Source organism: Stegostoma tigrinum, chromosome 9 (genome assembly GCF_030684315.1).
Source record: "Stegostoma tigrinum isolate sSteTig4 chromosome 9, sSteTig4.hap1, whole genome shotgun sequence".
Classification (NCBI taxonomy): domain Eukaryota; kingdom Metazoa; phylum Chordata; class Chondrichthyes; order Orectolobiformes; family Stegostomatidae; genus Stegostoma; species Stegostoma tigrinum.
This window is the reverse complement of record NC_081362.1, coordinates 57,116,701-57,143,492: the sequence shown is the minus strand read 5'-3', so window position 1 is coordinate 57,143,492 and position 26,792 is coordinate 57,116,701. Positions and strand designations below refer to the sequence as shown.

Genomic DNA, 26,792 nt, shown 5'->3' with positions numbered 1-26,792 from the left:
ACACATTCTGTATTGTACAGAAGACAGTTCACAGGCTGTGATTCACTGATTTCAGATTGAGTGACGGAAAAACTACCACAAATGGGATTAATTAACTGTGATCGCTTGAGAGGGAAGGTTTATAAAACTATGATTGCTATTTCTGCATGCCATTTGATTAGTACCGCTACAAGGAAGGACATGTTTAGAGTGTCTGGTTCAAGATTGCTTCATGAACCAACAGAACATTTTTCAAGAGCTATGGCATTTACTTAATTTAACAGGTCCAAACACTAACATTTATTCACTAGTAAACCATATACTATATATTACAATATTTCATTACTATGATATTGATTTTTTATTATTCACCTTATGCGGAGTACTCTCTTCATGATGATAGCTAGTAAACAGCAATGACTGGGAACTGAGGTCCAGAGACTGAAGTTGGATTCTCGCACCTTCTAACTCTGTAGACAGCAACTCATTTTGCTGCCTCTGTGCAGCCAACTTTATTTCCATCTCAGTTGTTAAACTGGTCAACTTCAACTGCCATTGTTCAATTTCTGATGAATGTTGTTGCTTCAGAAATTCAAGTTCTTGTCTTGTTGCAGTTAAGGTTTGATGCAAATCCCAGGTTTCTTGATCTGCAGCATCTTGGTGTTTTTGAAATTTTTCTCTGAGCAATGTAAAAGACTGCTCAGAAGTCACAGACCAAGTTTCCAGTTCCACAGGCTTCATTATCAGGTGATCATCTTCAACAGAAAAGGTTGTTTGGTTATTTACAATCAAGTTGGGTGAATTTTCAATTGTGTTCAGAAGATTTTTCTTATCATCTGATGAATCATTTTCAACAACATCAGCCACCTCTTTCTCTTCTGAAATGTTTTGATGCCTAGTTTCTAGGGATGAAATCATCACTTCTTTTACAACTTTGCACTCTTGAGGATCATGGATAGCAACATTGTTTATTAAATCTACTTTACTCAATAGCAATGCTTTTTCAGTTTCCAAAGCTGCAATAAGAGACTGTAACTCAGACACAATTGAGGTGAGATGTGTTTCCTGTTCTTTACGTTTTTCAAGTTCACTCTTCAGATCCTCACCAGTTTTCCTTTGTAGAGTTATTTCTTCCATCAAAGTTTTATTATGACTTTTACTTTCAATGACATGTAAGTTCATAGCCGATAATTCAGACTGCACATTACTCAAGCCTTTCTGCACAAGAGCTCTTTGCTCCTCACTCTGCTGCAGTGCAACCTCCATACTACTCAAAGTAACTTGCATTTGTGCTTTTAGGTCCTGCTCTTGAGAAGCCATTTTAGATGCAATATCATTATTTTCACTCATTAATTCATTTACACGAAGTTCAGAATGACACAGCTTCTTCTGAAGTTCCTTTATCTCCTCTTCTTTTAGACTGCATTGCCTCCCCAATTCTTGGCTTTCAGCAAGCTGGATTTCCAAGGAATGGAGATGATCAAAATCCATTTTTTGTTCATCAAATTTACTCTGCAGCTCTTCAATTGTTTGTCTTTGTAGTGTTATTTGTTCCAGCAAAGCTGACTCTTGGTTCTTACTTTCATTAAATTTCAAATGCATATTTTCCATCTCTGTCTGCATTGAAGTTAATTCCTTCTCCAGAAGAATCCTCTTCTCCTCACTATTTTGAAACTTACTCTCCACACTGCTAATCTCACTTTGCATTTGTTCTACTTGGGAAATATAAGACTCTAAAGAAGCCTCTTTATCTTCAAGGTCCATCTGAAGAAGCTGAAGTCGAGCTTGAATTTTCTGAAGTTCAATTTCTTTTGTATTGATTGTGTCTTTCAATTGTTCTGAAATAGTATTTTTCTCTGTAATTAATTTACTGTGGTTAATATTTTCAGACTGCAGTCTTATCAAATCACTTTCAAGCTTTTCTAATTCTGCTGCAAAAATGGTTTCTTTTTCAGTTTTCTTTGTTAACAAGAGTGTTAATTGTTCTTTTTCCTGGAGCAATTCATTGTGATCTTCCAGTATTTTGTTTTGTCTTGCATAGGATTCAGAAAGTTCCTTTTTTAAATGATCAATTTCTTCCATCTTCTGCAGCTGTAACTTGAAACCATCTATTTCCTCAAGCATTGTTTTGATCCTTTCCTCATAGTCTAGAATTTTGGCATTATATTCTGTAGAACACTCAGTATGTTTTCTTTGCAGCTCCTCAGCTTCTGTATTTCTCATCAATAATTCCTGTGAGCTTTCATGCAACTGCATTTGCAAGAAATCTTTGTTTTCTTCCAAAGCACTGCATTTTTCACGAAGACGTTTCAGTTCTTCTTCTAATGCACCAAACTGATGCATTAACCCATCTTCCCTTGTTTCCTTCTCATGCATCTTTTCCAGCAATTTCTTCATGTCACTTTCTTTGTCTGCTACTGTGTTCTGCAGAAATCTTTGATTTACACTTAGTTCTTCACACAGAGTTTTAAGATCTTTGAGTGAGTTTTCTTTGGTAGCAGCTTCTTCTTCAAATTTTTTAGTCTGTTCCTGCAACATTGTTTCATTTCTTTTCATTTCATCAGCGAAACTAGAATTCACTTTGTTCAACTCTATATTTTCCTGCATCAAAGTGTTGTTGGAGTTTTTCAGTTCTTCAATTCTCTTAGAAAGCTGTAGGAGTTCTTCTTCCTTCAAACTAATTAATTCGTCTTTTTCCTGAATGCACTTCTCAGACAAAAGACAAACTTCCAGCTTCGCTTCTAACTCGTCATTGGCTAGCTGCAAACACTTCAAATTATTTGCATTGGTCTCAAGTTCTCGTGAAATGTTTTCAACAGATTTATTTTTCTCATCCAAGATAACTTGCAATGCTTCGTCATGTTGCAGTTTCAGTTGATGAATTTCTTGTTCCATTTCTATTTGCAAGTCAACACATTTCTTTTCTCTCTTCTCAATTTTTTCTTCAAATTCTTCTGTCTGTTTTAACAGAGCTTCACACTTGTTCTCAATCTCAGATCGTTGTTGTCTTTCAAGTTTCAGTAAAGATTCTTGAGAAGTAATCTGCTCCTTGAGGAGGGCGATATCATGTTGGTAAATTTCTAACGTTGACTTTGCATTTTCAATTTCAAGACTGTCAAGTAAAACTTTTTCATACTCGTGCATTACGTGTTTTTTCTCTGCTTCAACTTTAGCGAGCTGTCCTTCAAGATTATTTGTGATCTGCAAAATGTTGTCCTTCAAATTCAAAATTTCCATTTCTTTAAGTTCAATTAAGCATTCTTTTGACTTTACCAGATTACTGACATTTTCATAATCAGCAATGAATACACGCTGAGACTCTTCAAGTTTCAAAACTTTGTTAATTTCTTGTTGCAATTTTTTCTCCAGTTCAGCTCTCTGTGCTGTGAGCTGAGAAATGCTCAAGTTCAGGTTTTCTATTTCCTTTCCATTCTTTTGCTCTTGCTGCTTTGATGAACTCATGAATTCTTCAAAGGTCTGCTTTTGTGTTTCTAACTCTGAAGTTTTGTTGTCTAGAATTTGCTTGAGATTATCAGTCTGGTGATGCAAATTCTCTTTTTCATCCTCAACTGACCTAAGCTTTTCTGATTGCTTTTCATTTATATGCTGATAAACTTCTAGGCTCTGTTCCTGTTCTTGATTTTTTTTAAAACTCATTGCAAGATTTTCTTCTAATTCTTTAATTTTATTATTCATCACCTCCTTTTCACATCGAAAAGTATTTAGAACATGCATATTTTCCATCTTCCACTGAGCCAGGGAATTACTTTCCTCTTTCAGTTCTTGAAATGCCTTTTCTTTTAATTGTATATTCTTTTCTAGTTCTTCAATTTGATTTGTCATTTTTTGACCTTTGATATTTAGCTGTTCCATGCTTTCTTCTTTCTCTTTCATTCCCTTACAAGCAGAGTCAAGTTGCTGCTTCAGATGAGAAATTTGTTGTTCAAGCTCTTCCATATTTATACACATGGACTTGCTCTGTTCATCTAATTTGTGTTGTAGACTTTTAATCTCAGCTTCCTGAGAACTGTTCTTACCTATAAAGAGAAAAGGAATGCAGAAGTCAAAAGCAACAACTTTATCCACAAATCAATACTCAACACAAATGAAAATGATCTTGCAATAGAATTAACTAATATTAAAACCATTTATGTCGACCTCATTTTGGAGGAGGAGGATTTCCTCGGTATGTCATAATTACAGTTATAAATATGCTCTTATACAATTTTACAAATGCTGTATGTACACTAAAGAAATCTACCACATCATTGTTAAATGAAATTGGAAGTTTTCATGAAATTTACAAACACGAGTTAGTTCACCAAAATACAATTTTTAATGAGTATCTGTAGGAGCACATGGAGCTGGCAACACTAGTCTGATTCACAACAATCATACCTGCAGCAAGCTTCTGTATTTTAAAAGGAACTTTGACTTAGAGACGATGAACTGTAGTCCAGGCTTTGGACATTGTGTTTCAGAGAGGAAGACATTTAGTTTGAATTAAGGGACAGGAGAATGTAACTGTGAATGAGGCAGATATGGTGACCCATTTGAGAAGCCTCACCCCTTGCACTACCCAGCAAATACAAAAGCCTGTATTTTCAAATAGCCAGACTGCGTTTATTCCAGTACAGGTAGAAGTTGCACATGGCAACATTAAGGGATTCCATTTGTAGCACACTCCAAAGGAATTGCAGAGGATGTTGAGGTTTTTTTTGCTGGGCAATTTCTCTAAACCTGGTTCTATCTGAAAGTCTTCATATAAATTAGAGAGTTCAGACTTTCCAATGAAATTATATAAACTACTCAGGATAATCCAGAATATAGAATGTACGGTCTTACTCAAAAATAGCTATTTAAAGGACCCATACTTAGCTTACTCACACCCCCACCAACCTTAATGATCTAACCCAAACAACCCCTGCTCTGCACCTGACCCCATATGGAAGCCACGGAACAAACTACTTTACATCTGTTAATGTATAAATGAGATTTCATTAATCCATAGTAATAATCATACAAGAGTTTGGAATTTGGTAATAGATCAAACCAAAAGGCTTTGTATCTGCAAGCATTTGGAATTTGGAGTAGAATTAGCAAGTTAACAGCACAAAGAGACAAATGAATATGATTTGGTGGCAATTACAGAAATGTAGTTGCAAGGAAGCCACTTTAAGGAGTTGAATTTCCAAGGGTACTCAGTATTTCAGAGGAACAGGCAGGATGGAAAAGGAGGTGGTGTAGCTTTGTTAGTAAAGGGTTACATGAGTACCATAATGAAAAATGAAATCAGCATTCGTGATGAAGACCTGGAATCTGTCTGGGTAGAGATAAGAAATAGCACAGGAAAGAAGTTCCTGGTGGAAGTAATCGAGAGATCCCCAAAAATAGTCACGCAGTGAGCCATGGTATAAACCAGGAAATACTAGGGACTTGTGAGAAATGAATAATCATGGGTGATTTTATTCAGCAAATTGATAAAAGGTACCTGAGAGGGAATGTTCATCGAGGGTATAAGAAACTGTTTCTTGGAACAATGTGTTTTGGAACAGGCATGACGACAGATTTGGGTCGAATAGATTAGGCAGGAAGAGCAAAAGGTACAACAATCGATTGCAGTGTCAGCTGTTTAAGTAGATACTCAATTGTTCCCAAAATAGGCTCCAGAAAGGAAGAAAGATTGTAAGGGGAGAAGAAACATCCATGACTGAACGAGCAAGATAAAGGTTATATAAAGTCAAAAACTAGGAATACCATACGTCAAAGACTAGTGGCAGGCTGGAAGACTGTGAAACTTTAAAGATCAACAAAGAATTACTAAAAAAAGTAACAGAGATAGTGGATCCATCAGTTTTAATATTCCAAATTTCCCTGGATGCAGGAAATGTCCCACGAATTGGAAAGTCGGAGGGGAAGGCAGACAATAGGAAATTACAGACCAGTTAGCTTAACATGTCATCGGGGAATTATCAGAATCAAAGCAATAATAAGACATTTAGAAAGTCAAAACACACTTCATTGGAGTCAGCATAGTTTTATTAAGTATAAGTTGTGTTTTGACTAATTTACCTAAGTTCTTGAACATGTAACAAGCAAGGTGGATAGTGGGGACACTGCAGATGTGGTATATCTGGAATGTCAAGGTGCCACACAAAAAGTAATACAAAAGGTAAGGTCATACGGACTTGGATAATTTATTCACTTGGATAGAAGATTGAGTAATCAACTGAAAGCAGAGTCAGGATAATTGGGTCTTTTTCTGGTTGGCCAGATGTGATTAGTGGGGTACCAAAGGATTCAGTGTTTGAGCCCCAAATATTTAGACTCTACATTCATGACTGGAATGCAGGGATAGAAAGAACTGTTGAAAGATTTGCAGATAACACTAAAAAATAGGGAAAGTGGATTGCAATTAAGAAATGACAAATAAACAAATGAGGTATATGAGCCAAAATTTGGCAGATAAGTTTAACATGGATGAGTGTGAAATTATCCATTTTGTTCAGAGGATTAGAAAAGCAACTTGTTAACCGAGTGGAGTCAAAGATCAGAGTGCTTCGCTGCAGAGGGATCTAGGTGGACAAAGATACGACGTTTCCTCTCATGGAGCAATCTAGAACGAGCGGTCATAATTTCAGTATAAGGGATAGCAGATTTAAAAAAGATGAGGAGAAATTTTCTTTCAAAATGCAGTGGCTTTGTGGAATTCATTGCCCCAGAGTGTAGTGGATGCTAGGCATCGAGTAAATTTAAAAAGGCGATAAACAGATTTTTAATTAGTAATGGGTTGAAGGGTTATGGACAGCAGGGAAGAAAGTCGAATGGAAGACAAGATGCGATCAGCCATGATCATATTAAATGGTGGAGCTGAATCTAGGGGCTGATTGTCTATTTGAGCTGCTAGCTTTTAATGTTCATATAAAGGATCCTCAAAGCATGAGTGATCATAATATAATAGAATTTCATGTTCAGTTTCAGATGTGAAATTTAGGTCTGAAACTCACAGATTAAACTTAAATAAATGAACTACAATAGTATAAAAGATGGACCATGCATGTAGACAATGAAAAATAAGTTAAGATTTAAGACAGTTAAGTTATGGCATGCATTTTCAACCAAGATGTATTCCATTGAGAAATCAATCCTGAGAAGGGCAAACTATTCACAACTACATAAGCTAAGGATGTTATCAAATTGAATGAAAAAGCATGCATTGATAAAACAGACTCAGGGTGTTGCAGGAATTAATAATAATAATAATAAGAGGATTGGCCAACCATTAGAAAACGGAGTTCGGAAAAATGGTAAAACAGGGCATTTTGAAGACAAATATCCAGAATCCAAAGTTTATTGGCAATGCAAAGACAAATGGGAAAGTAAATGGTGAAGTACAGAATTTAATATAGGGATTGATGGAGATCTTGTCCACTGGCTGAAGAACACCTTGTCACCTCTTTCCAGTAAAGCCTTCACATTAAATGCCTCCAAACAGCAGGAAGTGCTGTAGTTTGCTGAACTCTGATGGAGATTGCTTTTCAAACTTCTAAGTGGCAAGTACCTGCCTTCTCAACCTCCCTCCTGTCCAATTAAGTTCTCTTCATCATAGGAGGAGGAGGAGACCATTAAGATTATAAGACGGGAAAATCAAAATCCAGGTACAGCGCATATCAGATATACAAATGGAATTTTGACCTTCATAGTAAAAGGGGCTGAAGTACAAGAGGAAGGTGAGTGTTGCCATATCTGTTGAGAGACCTAGAGAACAGTTTGGACTTTACATTTAAAAGGAGTGCTAAACTTACACTGGAACAATTCAGAACTCGTTAGAATGAAGTGATCATGTTAGGTCCATAGATTTGGGAGTTTACAATGAGTTAACCTATTAGATTCTGAAGGAGATTTACAAAACATGGAAACAAAGACGACATTTCCCTTGTAAGGGAATTTAAAGGGGGGAACAATTTCAGAAAAACGGACTTTCCGATCGAGATGGATAAGAGAACAAATGTCTCAACAAAAACCACACAGTCAGTCACACAGCGTGGAAACAGACCCTTTGTCCAAATAGACTACACCGATCATGTTATCAATATAAGCTAGGCCCACTTTCCTGCATTTGGTCTATATCCCTCCAAACTTTTTCCAACCATGAACTTATCCAAAACATCCTTTAAATGTTGTAACTGCACCCGTATCCACCGCTTTCTCTGGCAATTCATTCCACACACAAACTGCTCAAAATTTGCACCTCGTGTTCTTTTTATCTATTTGTCCTCTCACCTTAGTTTTGAACTCTCCTATCCTAGGTAGACAGATGTAATTCACCTTATCTATGCCTTTCAGGATTTCATAAACCTCAATATGGTCACCTCTCAATCTCCCATGCTCTAGTGAAAAACATCCCAGTCTGTTCTTATACCTCAAACCCTCCATGTCCGGCAACATCCTGGTGAATCTTTTCTGAGCCCACTCCAGGTTAATGATCTTTCCTCTAACAGGTCGACTAGAACTGCCAACAGTACTCCAGAACAGGCCTCACCAACATTCTGTACAACCTCAACATGATGTCCCACCTCCTATGCTCAAAGGTTTGAACAATGAAAGCAAGTGTGCTAAATGCCTTCTTAACCATCCTGTCTACTTTTGACACAAATTTCAAAGAAATATGTACCTGAACCCCTGGGTATCTGTTCTGCAACACCACCTGGGGCCTACCATTAATTATATCAGTCCGGTGTTTGTTTCTATTAACAAAATGCAATACTGCACATTTATCTAAATTAAACTTTATGTGCAACTCTTCAGCTTTGTGGATAGCAAATGCGCCCCCCCACCAAGAGTGGGGGACTCCATTACTAGGGGTCATGAGTTCAAAGTGAGAGGAGGAGAGTTTAAGGGAGATATGCGTGGAAAGTTCTTTTCAGGAGGGTGGTGGGCACCTGGAACACGTTGCCAGAGGTGGTGGTAGATGCAGACACGTTAGCGTCTTTTAAGATATATTTGGACAGGTACATGGATGGGGAGGGAGCAAAATGGACATAGACCGTTAGAAAATAGACAGGGACTGGCCCCCACAGCCCTGACCCGCACACAGGGACTGGCCCCTGCAGCCCTGACCCGCACACAGGGAGTGGCCTCCGCATCCCTGGTTAAACAGAGGATCTTGATCGGCGCAGGCTTGAAGGGCCAAAGGGCCTATTCCTGTGCTGTAGGTTTCTTTGACCTAATTGATCAAGATCTCTTTGTAACCTTAAATCATCTTCACTGACCACTATACCAACAATTTACTATGTCTCCTATATCCTCATCCAAATGATTTATATGAATGACAAAAAAAAAGTGGACCCAATACCAATCCCTGTGGAACAACATATGGAAAACAATGCTCCACAACCACCCTGACTCTTGCCATAAAGCCAATTTTATACCCAATTGGCAAGCTTCACCCTGAATCCCATGTGATTCAAATTTACTCATTAATCTACCATGCAGAACTATGTCAAAGGTTTTAGAAAGTCAGAGTAAAGAGCATCTACTGCTCTGCCCTCAAATCTTTTTGGTTACTTTATTTGAATTTTTTTTAATGAAGTTTGCAAGGCAATTTTCCTTGCACATACCAATGTAGATTATCCCTGTGTTGTAGCCCTGCTAGAACAGTTTGGCTAGGGACAGCACAGTAGAAGAGAGTTGGGAAAGTTTCTTGTTGAATACCTAGCATTGGACTTCTGACCAATGTTTCACAGCATCCAGGTCAAAAACGTGCAACAGAACCTCATGTCGATGCTTAACTCTTCCTACCCTCACCTTGTCTCAGCTCATGATTCATGTTGAGGACCATTTATAGACAGCAGAGGGGAAAAAGGGCAAAGACTCCACAAGGGACACTAATGCCTACTGCCAAGAAAGTAGCACCAATGCTAACCAAAACAGGTAAAATCCTAATAGACACTGTTGCTAGAATGGGACTGTGGCAAGTGTTGAGGATATAAACATGCAATATAACTGGTCTTGATTTTGTCCTCACTAAACAAGATCTGCACTATGCTTTTGTCTATGACAATAATTCTAGGAATGAATACTACAGAGTGCTTGTGATGACAGCCCTGTCTCGACATTGTGTGGCACTACCACTGTATGAAATGGACTGATTGCGAACAAATTGAACATCATTTAATCATTAAAATAAAACTGGTGGGAGTGGAGCGAAAACACAGGACTCAAAATGAGGTCTGTTTTTCTTTCCACAAATGCTGCTAGATCTGCTGACTTTCCTCCAACACTTTGTATTTTTGTTTCAACTTCTATCCATTCATTCACAGAAGGTAAGGCATTGCCAGCTGGGCCAGCCCATGCCTAGATGCCATTGAGGATGTGATGGTAAGCAGCCAAATGAAAGTAATGAATATTTGGAAATTCTCTTCATCACGAAAGCAAAATGGAGTCTCTGACACTACACATATTCAAGGCTAATTTTGTTAAAGTTTTGACTTACAAGGCAATTCTGTGATATGGGAGCAGAGAATAAGATGGCGTTGAGGCCGTGATCAAAAATCAGTCATGATCTTACTGAAGAGAGAAAACAGCTCATGAGGCCAAATTTCCTCCTATTTCTTTATAACAGAGAGGTAGTTCATATATTTTGTACCAAACCCTACACGTATTATTTTCTTTATTCCACAAGTCTTGTTCCAAAGTATTATTCTAAAGTGGACGCTGAAATAATATTCTGTCAAGCTGAGTGGGAAATCATCCATATGCACTAATATCTTAATAAAACAAGCAAAAAAAACCTGTCAACTGTGGTTCAGATTTTGCTGCTCAAACAAAAACAGCATAACCTCGGCCATCAGTACTGCACTGAAAATATTAGCAAAGGGAGCTCAGACAAGGGAAGGCAGTGACCAAGTGGTATTATTGCTAACTATTAATCCAGAAACCCAGCTAACGTTTTGGGGACCCAGATTAGAATTCCATCGTGCCAGATGGTGGAATTGGAATTCAATTTTTTTTTTTTTTTTAAAAAGCCTGGAATTAAGAATTTAACAATGCTTGGTTTTTCTGACAATCAATCTGGCTTATTAATGTCAGTCAGGCTCGTCACCTGGTCTGCCTACATTTGGTCTGCCACAGCAATGTGGTTGGCTCTCAACTGTTATCTGAAATGGCGGAATAAGCCAGTCAGTTGTACCAGTGCTTACGAACTCACAAAGAAATGAAACCAAAATGGGCTACCGGGAATCAGGAAAGACAAAGCAACAGCCCTGTCGACCCTGCAAAATCCTCCTTACTAACATCTAGGGGCTAGTGCCATAACTGGGAGAGCTGACTCACAGATAGCCATGGAATCATACCTTACAGATGCTACTACCATCGTCAACCGTAGATATGCCCTGACTCACAATCAGGGCAGAACTGGCAGAGGAGGCAGCTCAGTGGTACACAGGTGGAAGGGAGTATCCCTGAAGTCCTCAACATTGAGCCCTGATTCCATGAAGTTGCATTCCTTCAGGTTAAACATGGGCAAGGAAACCCCCAGCTGAAAATCGCATATCGTTCATCCTTGGCTGATGAGTCAGTATTCTATGCTTAGCAACTTTTGCGAGGAAGCACTGAGGGTGGCATGGGTGCAAAATGTATAATTGATGGAGAATTCCAATTTCTAACACCAAGGGTCTTTGAGCAGCATCACTATTGATCGAGCTGGTCAGGTCCAAAAATACAAAGCTGCTAGGCTGTGATTGTGGCAGGTTTTAAGAGAACCAATAAAGAGGGAAAAACATTAGACCTCATCCTAACAAATATGCCAGTTGCAAATGCATCTGTACATGACCACCGCACTGTCCTTGTACAAACAAACTCCTGCCTTCACACTGAGAATATCCTCCATGTGCTAAAACAGAACAGACTTTGAATACATCCAGCATCTCAAGACTGAACACCTGTGAGGAATTACAGGCCATCAACAGCACCAGCATTATATTCTAATCACAACCTGCAACCTTATAGTGCAGCATGTCACACACTAAACCATTGATCAGCTGGTTGATGCTAAAAACCAAAATCAGAAATTGCTGGAAAACCTCAGCAGTTCTAGCAGCATTTGGAGAGAAAGCAGAGGTAACATTCCAGGAGAGAGTAACCTTTCCATTGATCCTTCCTTCAGCCAGTGGAGTGCAGAAACACTAGTCATATCTAAAAATAAGGGGTCAACTCATGAAGTTACCAACAGGACTACTTGCATGCCAGACAGCAAAAGCAAGAGAGAGACAGAGCTAAGGATCAGATCTAAACTCTGCAGTCCTGTCACATCCAGTAGTGAATAGTGGAGAAAAACTGAATAACTTAGTGGAGGAACAAGTTCCATAAAAAGCCCACAGAGCAAAAGATGAGGCTGAAACAATTGCAGCAAACTTTTCACCAGAAGAAGTGCCAAGTGGATGATCCAATTCAGATTCCTCTGGTGGTCCCCAGCATCAGTCTTCTGCTAATTCGATTCACTCCATGTAAAATCATGAAACACCCGAGGGCACTGGATCCTGCAAAGGCTATGGGCCCTGATAAGATTCCAGCAATAGTACTGAAGATTTGTGCTCAACAACAGGTTGCTCCGCTCGTCCAACTGTTCCAGTAGAGTTTAACACTGGCATCAATCCAACAATGTGGAAAATTACCAAGATATGTCTTGTACACAAAAAGCAGGACAAGTCTAACCCAGCCGATTACCTCTTCAGTCTACCCTTAGTCATCAGTGAAGTGATGGAAGGTGTTATTAATAGCACTTTCAAACAGCACCTGCTGATAACTTGCTCACTAATGTCCAGTTTGGCTTATGCTAAATGACTCCACTCCTGGCCTTTACAGCCTTGGACAAAAAAAGATGAATTTCGCAGGTGAGGCAAGAGTGACAACTCTTGACATCGAGACTGCACTTGACACTGTGGCATTAAGGAGCCCTAACAAAACTGGAAACCATGGGCTTCAGGGTTCAAACTCTCTGCTGGTTCAAATCATAAATAACATAGGAAGATGATTATGGTTTCGGAGATCAGTCATCTAAGTTCCAGGACATTTCTGTAGGAGATCCGAAGGGTAGTATCCTCAGTCCTACCATCTTCAGCTGCTTTGTCAATTAGCTTCCCTCCATCATCAGGTCAGAAAGGGGAATGTTCACAGATGATTACAAATGACAGCACCATTCCTGACTCCTCCGTTACAGGAGTCCATGTTCAAAATGGAACACGATCTGGACAATATCCAGGCTTGGGCTGACAAGTGGCTATAACATTCATGCCATTAATGCTAGGCAATAACTTTCTCCAAAGGCAGGCAGGCAGACAGAAACAGTCTAATCCACTGTCCCTCGACATTTAAATGGTGTGATGATCACTAAAACTCCCACTATCAACATCCTTGGAGTTAACACTGCGCAGAAATTCAACTGGACTCACCACAAGCACAGGAGCTAAAATAGCAGGCTGTAAGCTAGGAATACTGTGGTGACTAACTCACCTCCTGACTCCCCAAAGCCTGTCCACCATCTACAATGCACAAGTCGGAGTGTGATGAAATAATCTAAAAACTTGCCTGGACGGATACAGCTCCAACAACACTCAAGAAGCTGCTCGCCATCCAGGACAATGCAGCCCACTTGATTGGCACTACTTCCTCAAGTATCCACTCCCTCCACACCAACACTCAGCACACATAACCTGCCCCATTTACAAGTTGCACTGCAGAAATTCACCAAAGATCCTTAGATAGCACCTTCCAAACCCATGACCACTGCCATCTAGAGATATCAGGGCAGCATATAAATGGGAATATCACCACCTTCAACTTCCCCTCCAAGCCATTCTCCATCCTGACTCAGATACTTATTGCCATTCCTTCATCGTCCCTGGTCAAGATCCCAGAACTACCTCCCCAACAGCACTGTTTCAACCTGCAGCACATGGAATGCAGCAGTTTAAGAATGCAGTTCACCACCTCAAGTGCCACCTGGGACTGGCAGTAAGTGCTGGCTAGCCAGTAATGCCCACATTCCATGAATGAATAAAAAAAAAGTAGAATAATGAACAAAAAAGGTTCTTACTGTCAATGATTTTACACTTGCCCATAGGGTTCAGTGGAGAGGTTTTAAAGAACTTGTAAACCCCATGCAATCATAATGGAAATTTCCATTCTTAACACCATTAATTTTGCTGTAAAAACCCAAAAAGTTAAACCTTGTCAGAAGAGGTTTAGTCAGATTTTTAATGTCATACTAAATTCATAATTATTGCTGAATATTTTTAGTGACCTGGAAAAGTTAATTTAATGTTTAGGGAATGCCAAATTTCTCCACAATGACTAAAAACTCCTTTAAGATTTGTGCTTACATAAGAATCTACTATCTTAATACAGTCAAATTTCTCTATACAAAAATTTGAATTAAGTGAAGAATTTCTATTGCTTTTTAATATCCCAGCCTTGAGAAGGTAAGTACTTCAATCAGATTGTTTGCCTACCTGCTGCTCATGTAACTGCTGCAACTCCAGATTTAAGGTACCATAGTGAAAGGGAGAGAAACCGATGCCAGAGGTTACCTGACATATGCAGGCAGATTGCTTCATGGTCAGTGGCAATGTCCAGCAACAGCCTTACCACATAAGCCGACATATCATACCCGATATTATCATTTCTGTTTGGTGGTGACCTTTAATGGCCTTTTGCCAATTCTTCGCTCCATTCAAATTGATTCTATATCTTGGTCTTTAGATTTAAGACCCCTTTCTCACTAAATATGTTGATCTCAGTTTTCGTTACCTTACTTACTTTGCCTTTTCACTAATTCTTCTGAAAGACAGAAGGATTATGGGGCCAATTAGGTTCAAGGTAGTCTGTTGGTTTTTCATATAAAACCGATAGATCAGGAGCGAACCCACTCTTATTTGCTTTCTCTGGGGAAAATAATTTTCATTTGCAACATTTTCATTTAGATTAGATTACCTACAGTGTGGAAACAGGCCCTTCGGCACAACAAGTCCACACTGCCCCTTGAAGCATCCCACCCAGACCGATCCCCGCCCCATAACCTTGAATACTACAGGCAATTTAGCATGGTCGATCCACCTAGCCTACAAATCTTTGGACTGTGTGAGGAAACTGGAGCACCTGGCAGAAACCCACACAGACATGGGGAGAATGTGCAAACTCCACACAGACAGTCACCCGAGGCCGGAATCGAACCCAGGTCCCTGGCGCTGTGACGCCGCAGTGCTAACCAATGAGCCACCGTGGTTTGTCATGCTTCTTTTTAGGACTGCTAATCCAGTGATATCCATCTCCTACAACATAGCTCAAGAAACGGTTTTAAAAATCAACTGAACAGGAAATACTTGCAGTTAATTCAGTTTTGTTAAGATTTGCATATTCTACAAAGATATTGGTTAAAGAGTTTACTTTTCATCTCTTCCCCAAAATTCCAAGAGTGGTTAAGATCTTGTTTGGTCTTCTTTAATTCATCCTCCAGTTGGTGAATTTGTGTAGAATTCTGTTGAATCTGCTTACTAAGACAGTTTCTTTCTTCTTGAATACTCTGTAATTAGAAAATTGTCTTTGTAAAAGTTTGATTCTAAACTGGAATTGATGTGAATAAATTGAGCTAATTAAAAAACATGAATCACATTAAAAAATTTACACATAACTATTACTATTCAGTTTCTCCCAGAGGATATAAAAGAAAAAAAAATTTAAGACCGCCAGCCTCTACCATGACTTAATCCACTTGCAACTCAAACCACCATCTGTGCGTAAATCACTTCCAAACTCAATTATTCTAATGCTCTCCAGCAACCTTTGAGATTGTGTAATGAGGCAGGATTAATTAGCAATATTGTGGTTCAAGATCTGTTTGGGTTGAGTGACCATAATACGATAGAATTCTTCATTAAGATAGAGTGACAGTTAAAATGGAGACTAAGGTCCTGAACTGAAAGAAAGCTAACTTTTGATGAGAGACATGCATTGGCTAGGATAAGGTGGCCCAAGGATATTTAAGGGGTTGAAGGTGGATAAGCAATGATAGACATTAAAAAGAATGCATGGATGAACTTCAACAATTCTACATCCATGTCTGGTGTTAGAGTAAAACGGAGATGGTGACTCAGCCATGGATAACAAGGGAAAAATCAGGAACAGTGTTACAGCCAAAGAGGAGGCACAAAACTGGCCAGAAAAAGCAGCCAACTTGAGGACTAGGAGAAATTTAAAATTCAACAGGGGAGGGCAGAGGGTTTAATTCAGAAGGAGAAAAAAGAATGAAAGTCAGCTTGCAGAAAACAAAAACTGACTAAACTTCTATAGATATGTGAAGAGAAAAAGACTGGTGAAGACAAATGTAGGTCCCTTGCATTTAATAATGAGGTAAATTCATAAATGGACAATGATTATGAATAATAGATCTGTCTTCCCTGAAAAGGACACCAATAGCCTTCCAGAAATGCTAGGAGTCAGAGGGTCAAGCATAAAGGAGGAACTGAAGGAAATCCTTATTAGTCAGGGAATAGTGTTAGGAAAATTAATGGGATTTAAGCCTGATAAATCCCCAAGGCCCGATGCTCTCTATCCCAAGGTACTTAAGTGGCCCTAGAAATAATGAGTGCATTGGTGATCATTTTCCAGCATTCTATAGAGGGAGGTTGTAGACATGCTCACTGAGCCAGTGGGTTTCATCTGCAAACTTTTCATCACCCTGCTAGGTAACATCAGTGCACCTCCAGCGAAGAGTCAGTGTTCTGCCTCGTCTATTATTTACGTGCCTCCGTTTGCTGGGGTCATTTGTGTTATTTCCAGTTTTGTTTCAGTGGTTTATACACTGAATTAGATCTTGTGTTTGTTGATGGAGTTCCGGTTGAAATACCAGGCCTCCAGGAATTCCCTGGCGTGTCTCTATTTGACTTCTGCGATTATCCATGTGTTGACCCAGTCAAATTTGTGCTCCTCACTGTGTGTAGTGACAGGAGTGAGAATTGGTCATGTCTCCTGATGCCTAGTTGGTGTTTATGTCTCTGTATAGCCAATTTTCTTCCAGTTTTGCCTATGCAGTGTTTCTCACGGTCCTTGCATGGTATTTTGTATACTACCACAGTTTTGCTGGTTTTGGGTATTGGATCCTTTACATTTATCAGTAGCTATTGTAGAGTGGTTGTCGGTTTGTGAGCTACTCTGATACCTAGGGATTGAGTAGTCTTGTGGTCATTTTGGAAATGTCCTTGATGTATGGTAGGGTGATAAGTGATTCTGGTCGTGTTGTGTCTTCCTGTTGTGTTCTGTCTCAGAGACAATGGCGGATTATGCTTTGAATACCCATTTATTTTGAAGACTCCATACAAGTGTCACTGTTCTGCTTTGCGTAGTTCCTGGTTGCTGCAATGTGCTGTGGCTCATTTAAATAGTGTCCTGATACAGCTGTTTGTGGGAGTTGGGGTGGTTGCTAGTGTAATTGAGTATTTCGTCTGTATGTATAGTCTTTCTATATATGGTAGTTTGGAGTTCCGTTGTTTGGAAGTTCCATGGTAGAATGCACAGAAGACTTTTGGCAAGGGACCTAGAATGGAGAATTCAAAAGCAGGAGGCACATTTGTAAAGTGAGAGGAAAGAGATTTAAAAAGGAAAGAGGGGCAACTTTTTTGACAGAGTTCATACGTGGAATGAACTGCCAGAAAAAGTGGTGGATGCAAGTAGAGTTATAACTTTTAAAAGACATGTGAATAAGTTGGTGAATAGTAAAAGATTTGGAGGGATGAGCCAAAAGGCAGCAGATGGAACTGTTTTGTGGGGGAGCACTGCTGGTGCAGACTGGTTGGACTTAAAAAAGGGTCTGTATCTATGCTATATGACTCGTCGACTGTACTCTTACGAGATACCCATCCTTCCCCAATTGTAGGCTTTTGGTTCATCCGTATGCTGTCCATATTTTTTGGATCAAGTATTATTCATCAGTTACTCCAATCCTCTATAAAAAAATAGTTCTCTCGCTCCACCATTGCTCAAAAAACTTTAAGCGTTAATCTTACACACAGTTAACCCTACCTTTCTACACAACCTCCAAGCCCAACAACTCCCCGACTTGCATAACCAAATGCTCTGTTCTGGACTTACTGCTCAAGAGACTCTCCTTTTCTCCCTACCTTTGCAACCATACCTTCAGCTGCTCAGGCATTGATATAAAACTATAATAAAGATCTGCAAATCTGAAACAAACAAACAAAAAGGCTGCTGGAGAATCTCAGCAGCTCTGGCAACGTCTGTGGAGAGAAAATACAGTTAACAGTTCAAATCCAGCTGAGCAGCTGAAGATGCCTTTTTGAGCTTCTCCAACTTCCTGCCAATCTTAAAGTATCTTCTGAAGTTCACAGCTGAACAGCTCCTTCTCAGACTTTCTAAAGTTCTTTGGATCAGAGTAATTTTTCCTCAAGCCTCAGTGATATAACTAGAGTGGTTTCTGCACTAAAGACTATGTAAATGCAAGTTACTGTTGATATGACTGGTATATTGAATAACAATGAGTTAGTCTGTGTCATTCTTTGACTGCTGTCTAGCCTGTAGACACAAGAGAATAAGAACATACATATATTGAGAAAAGGGAGGTCAACACTAACTTAATGTGCCAAAATGTCAAGCAGAATTGTTCATTCTTCTAAAGTTTGAATTCTTTACTAAATCTTACTTCAAGTTCTTTTTTCAAGTCATTTTCCTTTGTCTGATTGTCCTTTAGCATTTGGTTAGAACAAGATAATTGTTGCTTAATTTCGTCCAGTTCTCTTTCTAGTTTTTGTTTGTGTGCTGCTACCTGCAACCAAAAAAAAACAACCGTTAATCACCTTTCGATGACTTGTTGTCCTTAAGTAACATGCAAGTACTTTATAAGATTAGTTTTCTTAACTTGAAAATAATTAAACCTTACTTAAATTGAAATTATAATGAATGCACTGTAAGTCGAGTTCTGAAACACCTTGTACACCAATGGGAAATCTGCATTTTATTTGAATCATAGTTCACATTGCTTTTAAGCATAACAGAAATTCAACGAGACTGTTTACAGTTACTGCTTAAAAAACTTGAGCAAAAAAGGAGTCTAAGTTTACCAGTAAGTGCATTCATTCAGATAGTTCAATACTGCAAGCTGTACACATTAGATAAATCAGTTGAGTCCAAAATTACATACTTTATCACTCTCCAACTGCAGAGCATTGTAATCATTTTTAGCTTGCTGCAACTCCTGGTTCAGCTTATTTTTCATTTGACTGAATTGTTGGTCCAGATTGTGCAGTGAGTGTTGTTGATGAGAAAGCTCCTATGAAACAAATAAAATTCAGAGATTAAATGTACAGATGTATCTCCATACAAGGAGCCCTGGCAAAGCTGGAGTCAATGGGAACTTGGGTGAAACCTCTCCACTCAGTGGAATCATATCTAGCACAATGGAAGATGATTGTGGTTGTTGGAGGTCACTTGTCTCAAACACAACATATCACTGCAATAGTTGGGGCGTGAGACTTGAACAGATGTTCCAGCCAAAAGGTAGGGGCACTGCAACTGTGCAACAAGAGCCCAATGAATTCCTCAAGACATTTTCTATTCAACCTCTTTAGAGATATATTACTACACATCTCTGGAGCAGGTGGAATTTGAACCTCGCTCTCCCGGCTTAGAAGTAGGAACACTACAATTATTTCACTATGTGGTCTTCAACCAAATGATTTTCAGTTGCTTCATTAATCATTTGCTCTCCATAAGATCAGAGGTGAGTATGCTTCTTGATGATCACACAATGTTCAGATACTCAAGTAGCCCATGTCAATCTGCAGCAAGATAACAAGGTGTGGAGCTGGATGAACACATCAGGCCAAGCAGCATGTTAGGAGCAGGAAAGCTGACGTTTCAGGCCTAGACCCTTCAATCTGCAGCAAACCTGGACAACATCCAGGGCTTGGACTCTTAAGTGGCAGGTAATATTCATACTGCACAAGTGCAAAGCAAAGCAATGACCATCTTCAACAATACAGAATATAACCATTTCTCCTAAACATTAAATGGCATTAACATTGCTATCAATATCTTGGGGTCACCATTGATTAGAAGTTAGATTAGAAACTGGATCGGTCATGCTGATATTGTGGTTAGGAGAGCAGGTCAGAGACTGAAAATTATGCTGTGAATAACTAACTTCCTGACACCACAAACCCTGCCCAAGCACAAGTCAGGTGTGTAATTGAATGCTCTCTACTTGCCTGAGTGCAGCTCCAACCACACCTTTAAAAAGGTCAGCACCATTCAGGACAAGGCAATCTACTTGAGTCACACTCCACCCGAGACCTTCAACATTCATTTCCTCCACCACTGAAACTAGCAGAAATGTCTAGCATCTTCAAGGTGCAGTGAACTAATTCAGTAAGACTCCTTCAACGGTATATCTCAAACCTTTGATCTGTACTGTTGAGAGGGACACAGAACAGATACACAAACAGCACTATCTGAAAGTTTCTATCCAAGGGACATGCCATTCAGATTTGGCCCATTCCTCACTGGGTCAAAGTGCTGAACCCCTCTAGCAGTGTGAGCATCATTTCAAGAAGGCAGCTCACCAGCACCTTATCAAGGACAAGGTCAAGGCCAAGGCCAGCATTTGTTGCATGTTAGCCACCACTCAAAAAAGGTCAGGTCAGTGTCTATTATCAAACCATAACAATCACCTAAAAATATCACAGGTCACTGAAATATACATATCCTTTTTACACGAGAGAGCGCGAAGGTGGCGCTCAAGAGAAAGCAGTGGGAAGTAACGGAGCGGCATGGGAGGATGGAGACGAGAAGCAGCAGCAGCACCTGCCGGTTTGATTCTGCAATGAGGAAATAATGATGGCCACTTTGAGAAGGGCCATTGCTGAGAACCATTATTTCCCCACCTTGGCTCAGTCCTAGAAACTAGTCCTGCACTGTGCATTCTCCAGTCATGCTCAATGCCAGATGAAGCTCCACTAGGTCACTCATACCTAGAGGTTTGTGCAATAGCCTTCAAGTCAAACTTATACTTCAGTTCTTGACAAACCACTCTGTGGGCTACCTGAAGCTTTAAATAATAATGTAAAAGCACCCAAAATGTGGAAATTGCAGGAGCAGCCAGAAGAAAATCATCCAGCAACTAACTATTGAGTTGTTGCTGATCCCTTTGGATAACACTTGGATGGAGTGGGTTTGCAACGGGAGATTTTATACACTCAACAGTATGAAGGAACACACAATGCTAAGGTTCTCAGAGATCGCAGTGTGGAACTAAAACATGGCATTGAGATTAAAGCATCATTACACACTGATAGAAGTTACAAATTTGCCTGTTCTATGTTGTCCCAGTGGTTGTTAGTTTGCCTGTACATACCCCTTTGTAAATATACGGTCCAGTGCACTTTTTGTTAGAAATTTGAATGCATGTAGGCATGATGCTGGCAGTTGACCAAGTCCATAAAAATAGGTGCTAATAGAGCCCTTTTTGATCCTCAATCTCAGCATAATGGCTGGATTTTAAGGATCATTGTAGTCCTATCCTATTCCACAGCTAGAAAGCCAGCAAGGAGCATGCGCACCATACTAAGATAATAAAATGTGAGGCTGGATGAACACAGCAGGCCAAGCAGCATCTCAGGAGCACAAAAGCTGACGTTTCGGGCCTAGACCCATCAGAGAGGGGGATGGGGGGAGGGAACTGGAATAAATAGGGAGAGAGGGGGAGGCGGACCGAAGATGGAGAGTAAAGAAGATAGGTGGAGAGGGTGTAGGTGGGGAGGTAGGGAGGGGATAGGTCAGTCCAGGGAAGACGGACAGGTCAAGGAGGTGGGATGAGGTTAGTAGGTAGCTGGGGGTGCGGCTTGGGGTGGGAGGAAGGGATGCCACAATGATGCCACCCGAAGGTTGCAGGAACAGCAACTCATATTCCGCCTGGGAACCCTGCAGCCATATGGTATCAATGTGGACTTCACCAGTTTCAAAATCTCCCCTTCCCCTACTGCATCCCTAAACCAGCCCAGTTCGTCCCCACCCCCCACTGCACCACACAACCAGCCCAGCTCTTCCCCCCCACCCACTGCATCCCAAAACCAGTCCAACCTGTCTCTGCCTCCCTAACCGGTTCTTCCTCTCACCCATCCCTTCCTCCCACCCCAAGCCGCACCCCCATCTACCTACTAACCTCATCCCACCTCCTTGACCTGTCCGTCTTCCCTGGACTGACCTATCCCCTCCCTACCTCCCCACCTACACCCTCTCCACCTATCTTCTTTACTCTCCATCTTCGGTCCGCCTCCCCCTCTCTCCCTATTTATTCCAGTTCCCTCCCCCCATCCCCCTCTCTGATGAAGGGTCTAGGCCCGAAACGTCAGCTTTTGTGCTCCTGAGATGCTGCTGGGCCTGCTGTGTTCATCCAGCCTCACATTTTATTATCTTGGAATCTCCAGCATCTGCAGTTCCCATTATCTCTGCGCACCATACTGTTGGCTGCACCACTGCAATTTATGATCGGAATCAGCACTAATTGCTAGATCACAAGACTTCTGCCCTAACTTCAGGGAAAGACCGGTCTTAGGAGAGCGAGAAAGACGGAAGCTCTGTATTCCCAGCAGCACCACAAAGAATCACTGTCCACTGCTGGGATTACTGGCAGGAATAACAAAGATGAGAAATTGTGGGAACTGCCAATGCTGGAGAATCAGATAAAGGTTAAAGCTGGATGAACACAGCAGGCCAAGCAGCATCAATGGAGCAGGAAAGCTGATGTTTCGGGTCGGGACCCCTTCTTCAGAAATGGGGGAGGGTAAAGGGATCCTGAAATAAATAGAGAGGGGGGTTGGGGGCAGGGGGAAGGCAGATGGAAGATGGATGAAGGAGCAGATAGGTAGAGAGGAGACAGACAGGACACAGAGGTGGGGATGGAGCCAGTAAAGCTGTGCGGTTGAGGGAGGATAGATTTTGAAGCTTATGAAGTCCACATTGATAACATTGGGTTGCAGGGTTCCCAGGTGAAGTGGAGGTGCTGTTCCTGCAACCTTCGGGTGGTATCGTTGTGGCAGTGGAGGAGGGTCAGGATGGACATGTCGCCCAAGGAGTGGGAAGGGAAGTTGAAATGGTGCGAGACTGGGAGGTACAGTCTTTTGTTGCAAACTGAGTGTAGGCGTTCCAACGATGCCACCTGAAGGTTGCAGGAACAGCACCTCATTTCATTTGGGAACCCTGCAACCCAATGGTATCAAGGTGGACTTCAAAATTTCCCCTCCCTCTACTGCATCCCAAAAACAGCCTGCCTCCCTGACCTGTCCATCCACTTCTCCCACCTCAGCCCCCACCCCCATCTCCTACCTACCAGCCTCATCCTGCCTCCTTGACTTGGCCATCCTCCTCTGACTGACCTATCCCCATCCTAACTCCCCACCTACACTCCCCTTCACTGGCTCCATCCCCACCTCTTTGACATATCTGTCTCCTCTCCACCTATCTGCTCCTTTATCCATCTTCTATCCGCCTCCCCCTCTCTCCCTATTTATTTCAGAATCCCCTTCCCCTCCCCCTCCCCCATTTCTGATGAAGGATCTAGGCCCAAAACGTCAGCTTTCCTGCTCGGCCTGCTGTGTTCATCCATCTCTATACCTTGTTATCTAATAACAAAGACAAACTTGCATTGGCAGGTCAATCCAGGCTATTACTAGGCCAGGCTGAGAATCACTGGTAAGGAAGGTCATAGGCCATGAGGTCAGATGGACCAAGTAGAGAAGGAAACATAATCTGGAGGAGATATGGGGGTTGTCTCTGATGGGCACGGTGCCCAACAGTATAGATTTTCTTCAGCAGCCCCCATGCTTTTGCTGGCTATAAAACTTATCACGTAGCTGGACCTCCCCCAGTGCAGGTAAAATGGTTGCACTGGCAGGATGGTCGCTATTAGTTGCCCATTTAAGAACATCAAAAGCTCCAAGGGTACACTAGCTGCCACTTCTTCGCTTGTCACTCAAAATGGCAGGCAGGCAGCATTTAAACCCACCACTGAAGTGTGTAGCATCCAAGCCATTCATATTTTTAGGATGCCAAACATGCAGAATCAAACTGATAGAGATCTATAACAACCCCTTGGTCCATCATATCTGCACCAGGCAAAAACCATCTAAAAATATTCTAAAGTCATTTTTCTAGTAATTCTAGAGTGCTCAATTATGTAACTAAAAACAGAATTTAGTTTCTTCAGTAGCACATTATTTTAAGTTTGCCCCAAATGTTTGATAATATTTAAGTACTTTTTTAAAAATTCTGTTAGTGACGCTCTTGCTTTGGTAAAGGACGTACTACTTCTCACTTTTCCACCCTATCTTTGGCAACATTCATCAAGTTAGGTTAGTAGATGAATTTCCTTTAGGTTTTCTTCACATCATGACTGAACCCCCAGTCACAAGTACCAGATACACGGAAAGTGCATAAAAACCAACAATTGCTTTTGTCTTCAAACTACAATGCATGCTTTTACCAGAGAAGGTTTTGATTTCAAATAACTCTAATTTTGCATACTACGGCATTTTTAATCACCTGTTGGAAATCCTTTTCCTTATCTTTTAACTTGTGTTCCATGTTTCGTCGTGTACTTTCAGCATTTTGTCTGTGGCAACTCAGTTCATCAGATACCTGCTTCAACTTCTGTTCAACCATCAGACACTACAAAAACAGAAACAAAAAAAATATGGATGGGACTTCTATACCCTGGGATGAATTTGGCCACAAATACATGCAAGAAAGAAATAATTTAAGTTTAGGTTTGTGGAATATAATGCATAACATGTGTAATCGAGGTTTCTTTTAAGATTTAAAATGATTTATACCCAAAACAATAGACAAGTTAGTTTCACAAGTGTTGTCGCAGTTATAGCTTCTATCCTCATCAAATTTGGAAAAAATGCTTTTACTTTTTTGCTCAAATTAATCTTCTATTCTTAGCTGAAGATCTTGGCTGGAATCTTCCTGTCACTGATCTGACAGGAGTGGGAATGCAGTGCAAAAAAAAACAAAACCTCACGAGTATAGGTGAAAAACACCACTCACCCCACCCGCAACAATTTATCAAGCTGATCCACTTCTATTAACACCTCAGTTTACATATTTGTGCTAAGTTTGCCAAATGCAATATTAACATTTTCAGCTTTCAATTTTTTTGAGAGATAGCAAAAGATTAGATTTTTAAGGCTAAGATAACTAAGTATAGAGCTGAAGGAACACAGCAGGCCAGGCTGCAGAGGTACAGGAAAGTTGATGATCTGAAATGTCAGCTTTCCTGTTCCTCTGATGCTGCCTGGCCTGCTGTGTTCCTCCAGCTCCACACTTGGTTATCTTGGATTCCAGCATCTGCAGTTCTTGCTTTCTCAGATTTTTAAGGCTGTATTTTTTTTTTTCTAAAACAAAATGTTATTTATCTTTTGGATTAAGTTCACTATTTTAGAGAGACTTAACCTCCCATTTTTCAATCCTTACTTGTGATTATCAATGGTGAAAACAAGAAGAGATTGCCAGTCTTAGTTTCTGCAACTTCAGAATCCAGCCATATACAATTTTCATAGTTAAACAGCTACGGCTTTTAAATCCATGCATACAGCTTTAAAGAATTAGTTCTGAAAAAAGCAATGTCTCAAATGGAATAGTTTCAAACTCATTCTCCAGATAGGACATTTGTACCTTTTGAAAAGGCATTAAGTAAATTCAGAAAAAGGATGATAAATGAAACTTCACTAACATTATTTTGCGGCTTTGATTAAAAATAAAATTAGATAAACATGCAGAAGAAACATCTTCATGTATACAAGTGGTGAATAATGATAAGACAAAGTGAAATATCTCAAATTTGGTTTGGCAAACTGGAAATGCACCTTGCTATAAATAAAACGAAGTAAAATATATAAATAAACAATAAATGCAACGTGCTATAAAAGAAATTGTAGTAGTGTGAAAAGTGCAACACAGTTTCCAGCTGAATTTTCACAGGTTTTGAATAAAATCAAATGAATAAATTTCTGTTGATATTGGAAAATTAAGGGATCAGGGAATTGTCATGAAGATGGCCTATATGGCACATTAACTAAAACAATGTAAATTGCAATTTACGTATGTAACAAAACAGTTTATGTAACTACTAACAAAGGGAAAGGGGTCTGACTCAAAGTAGCTGTTAACTTTCACCTGTGAAGACAGACTTTGTGCCCGCATCAAGTGGTATGGAAAAACTTTAACAAAGACAATGGCACCCTTGAAGATGTGAACAGCTCCTTATCTTGTCAGGTTGGAGGATGGATCATTCAAGAGTAATGATTGGGACATGTGATCTTAAAATATATTTTTTAAAAATCATTCAGCCATATAATGGCGACTGAAGAAAAGCTGTAAAAGATATTCTATATTTACTGGAACAGAAAACTGGCACAGGGTTAGATCACGTGAACCAGCTCTTTGAATATATAACTACTGGCAGGCAGAACAACAGGAATTGACTACATTTACATCGGTCTCGTTTTTCCTTTAGAAAAGTCTCAAGAATGCACCCGAATTGGGACTTTTAAAAATCAGACAGAAAACTACCTTGCTGCAAACATTAAAATTTTAAAGAAAACTTTGATCCTGGCCAAAAAAAATTACTTGAGGAGAAGGGGACATACCAGGCACTAATGTAAGCCAACTGCCTCAATAAGAACCTAAAACAGGTAGATATAATTAGTGAATTAGTGTTACTGCACTGTAGGAATCTATGAATC

At 40.2% G+C, this 26,792-nt stretch overlaps 1 protein-coding gene across 3 annotated transcripts in view; it reads right to left on the bottom strand.

Annotated features, from left to right (window-relative positions):
* The window catches only part of LOC125454749 (centromere protein F-like), a 92,678-nt gene that overhangs the window by 38,934 nt on the left and 26,952 nt on the right, over nt 1–26,792 (bottom strand). For all 3 annotated transcript variants that reach the window (XM_048535900.2, XM_048535899.2, XM_048535901.2), the window contains exons 8-12: nt 24,586–24,711; nt 19,190–19,318; nt 18,692–18,814; nt 15,424–15,559; nt 352–4,016 (exon numbers count right to left, since the gene is read on the bottom strand). In XM_048535900.2, the coding sequence (XP_048391857.1) occupies nt 352–4,016; nt 15,424–15,559; nt 18,692–18,814; nt 19,190–19,318; nt 24,586–24,711 (4,179 nt within the window). The remainder of the gene's footprint in view (nt 1–351; nt 4,017–15,423; nt 15,560–18,691; nt 18,815–19,189; nt 19,319–24,585; nt 24,712–26,792) is intronic.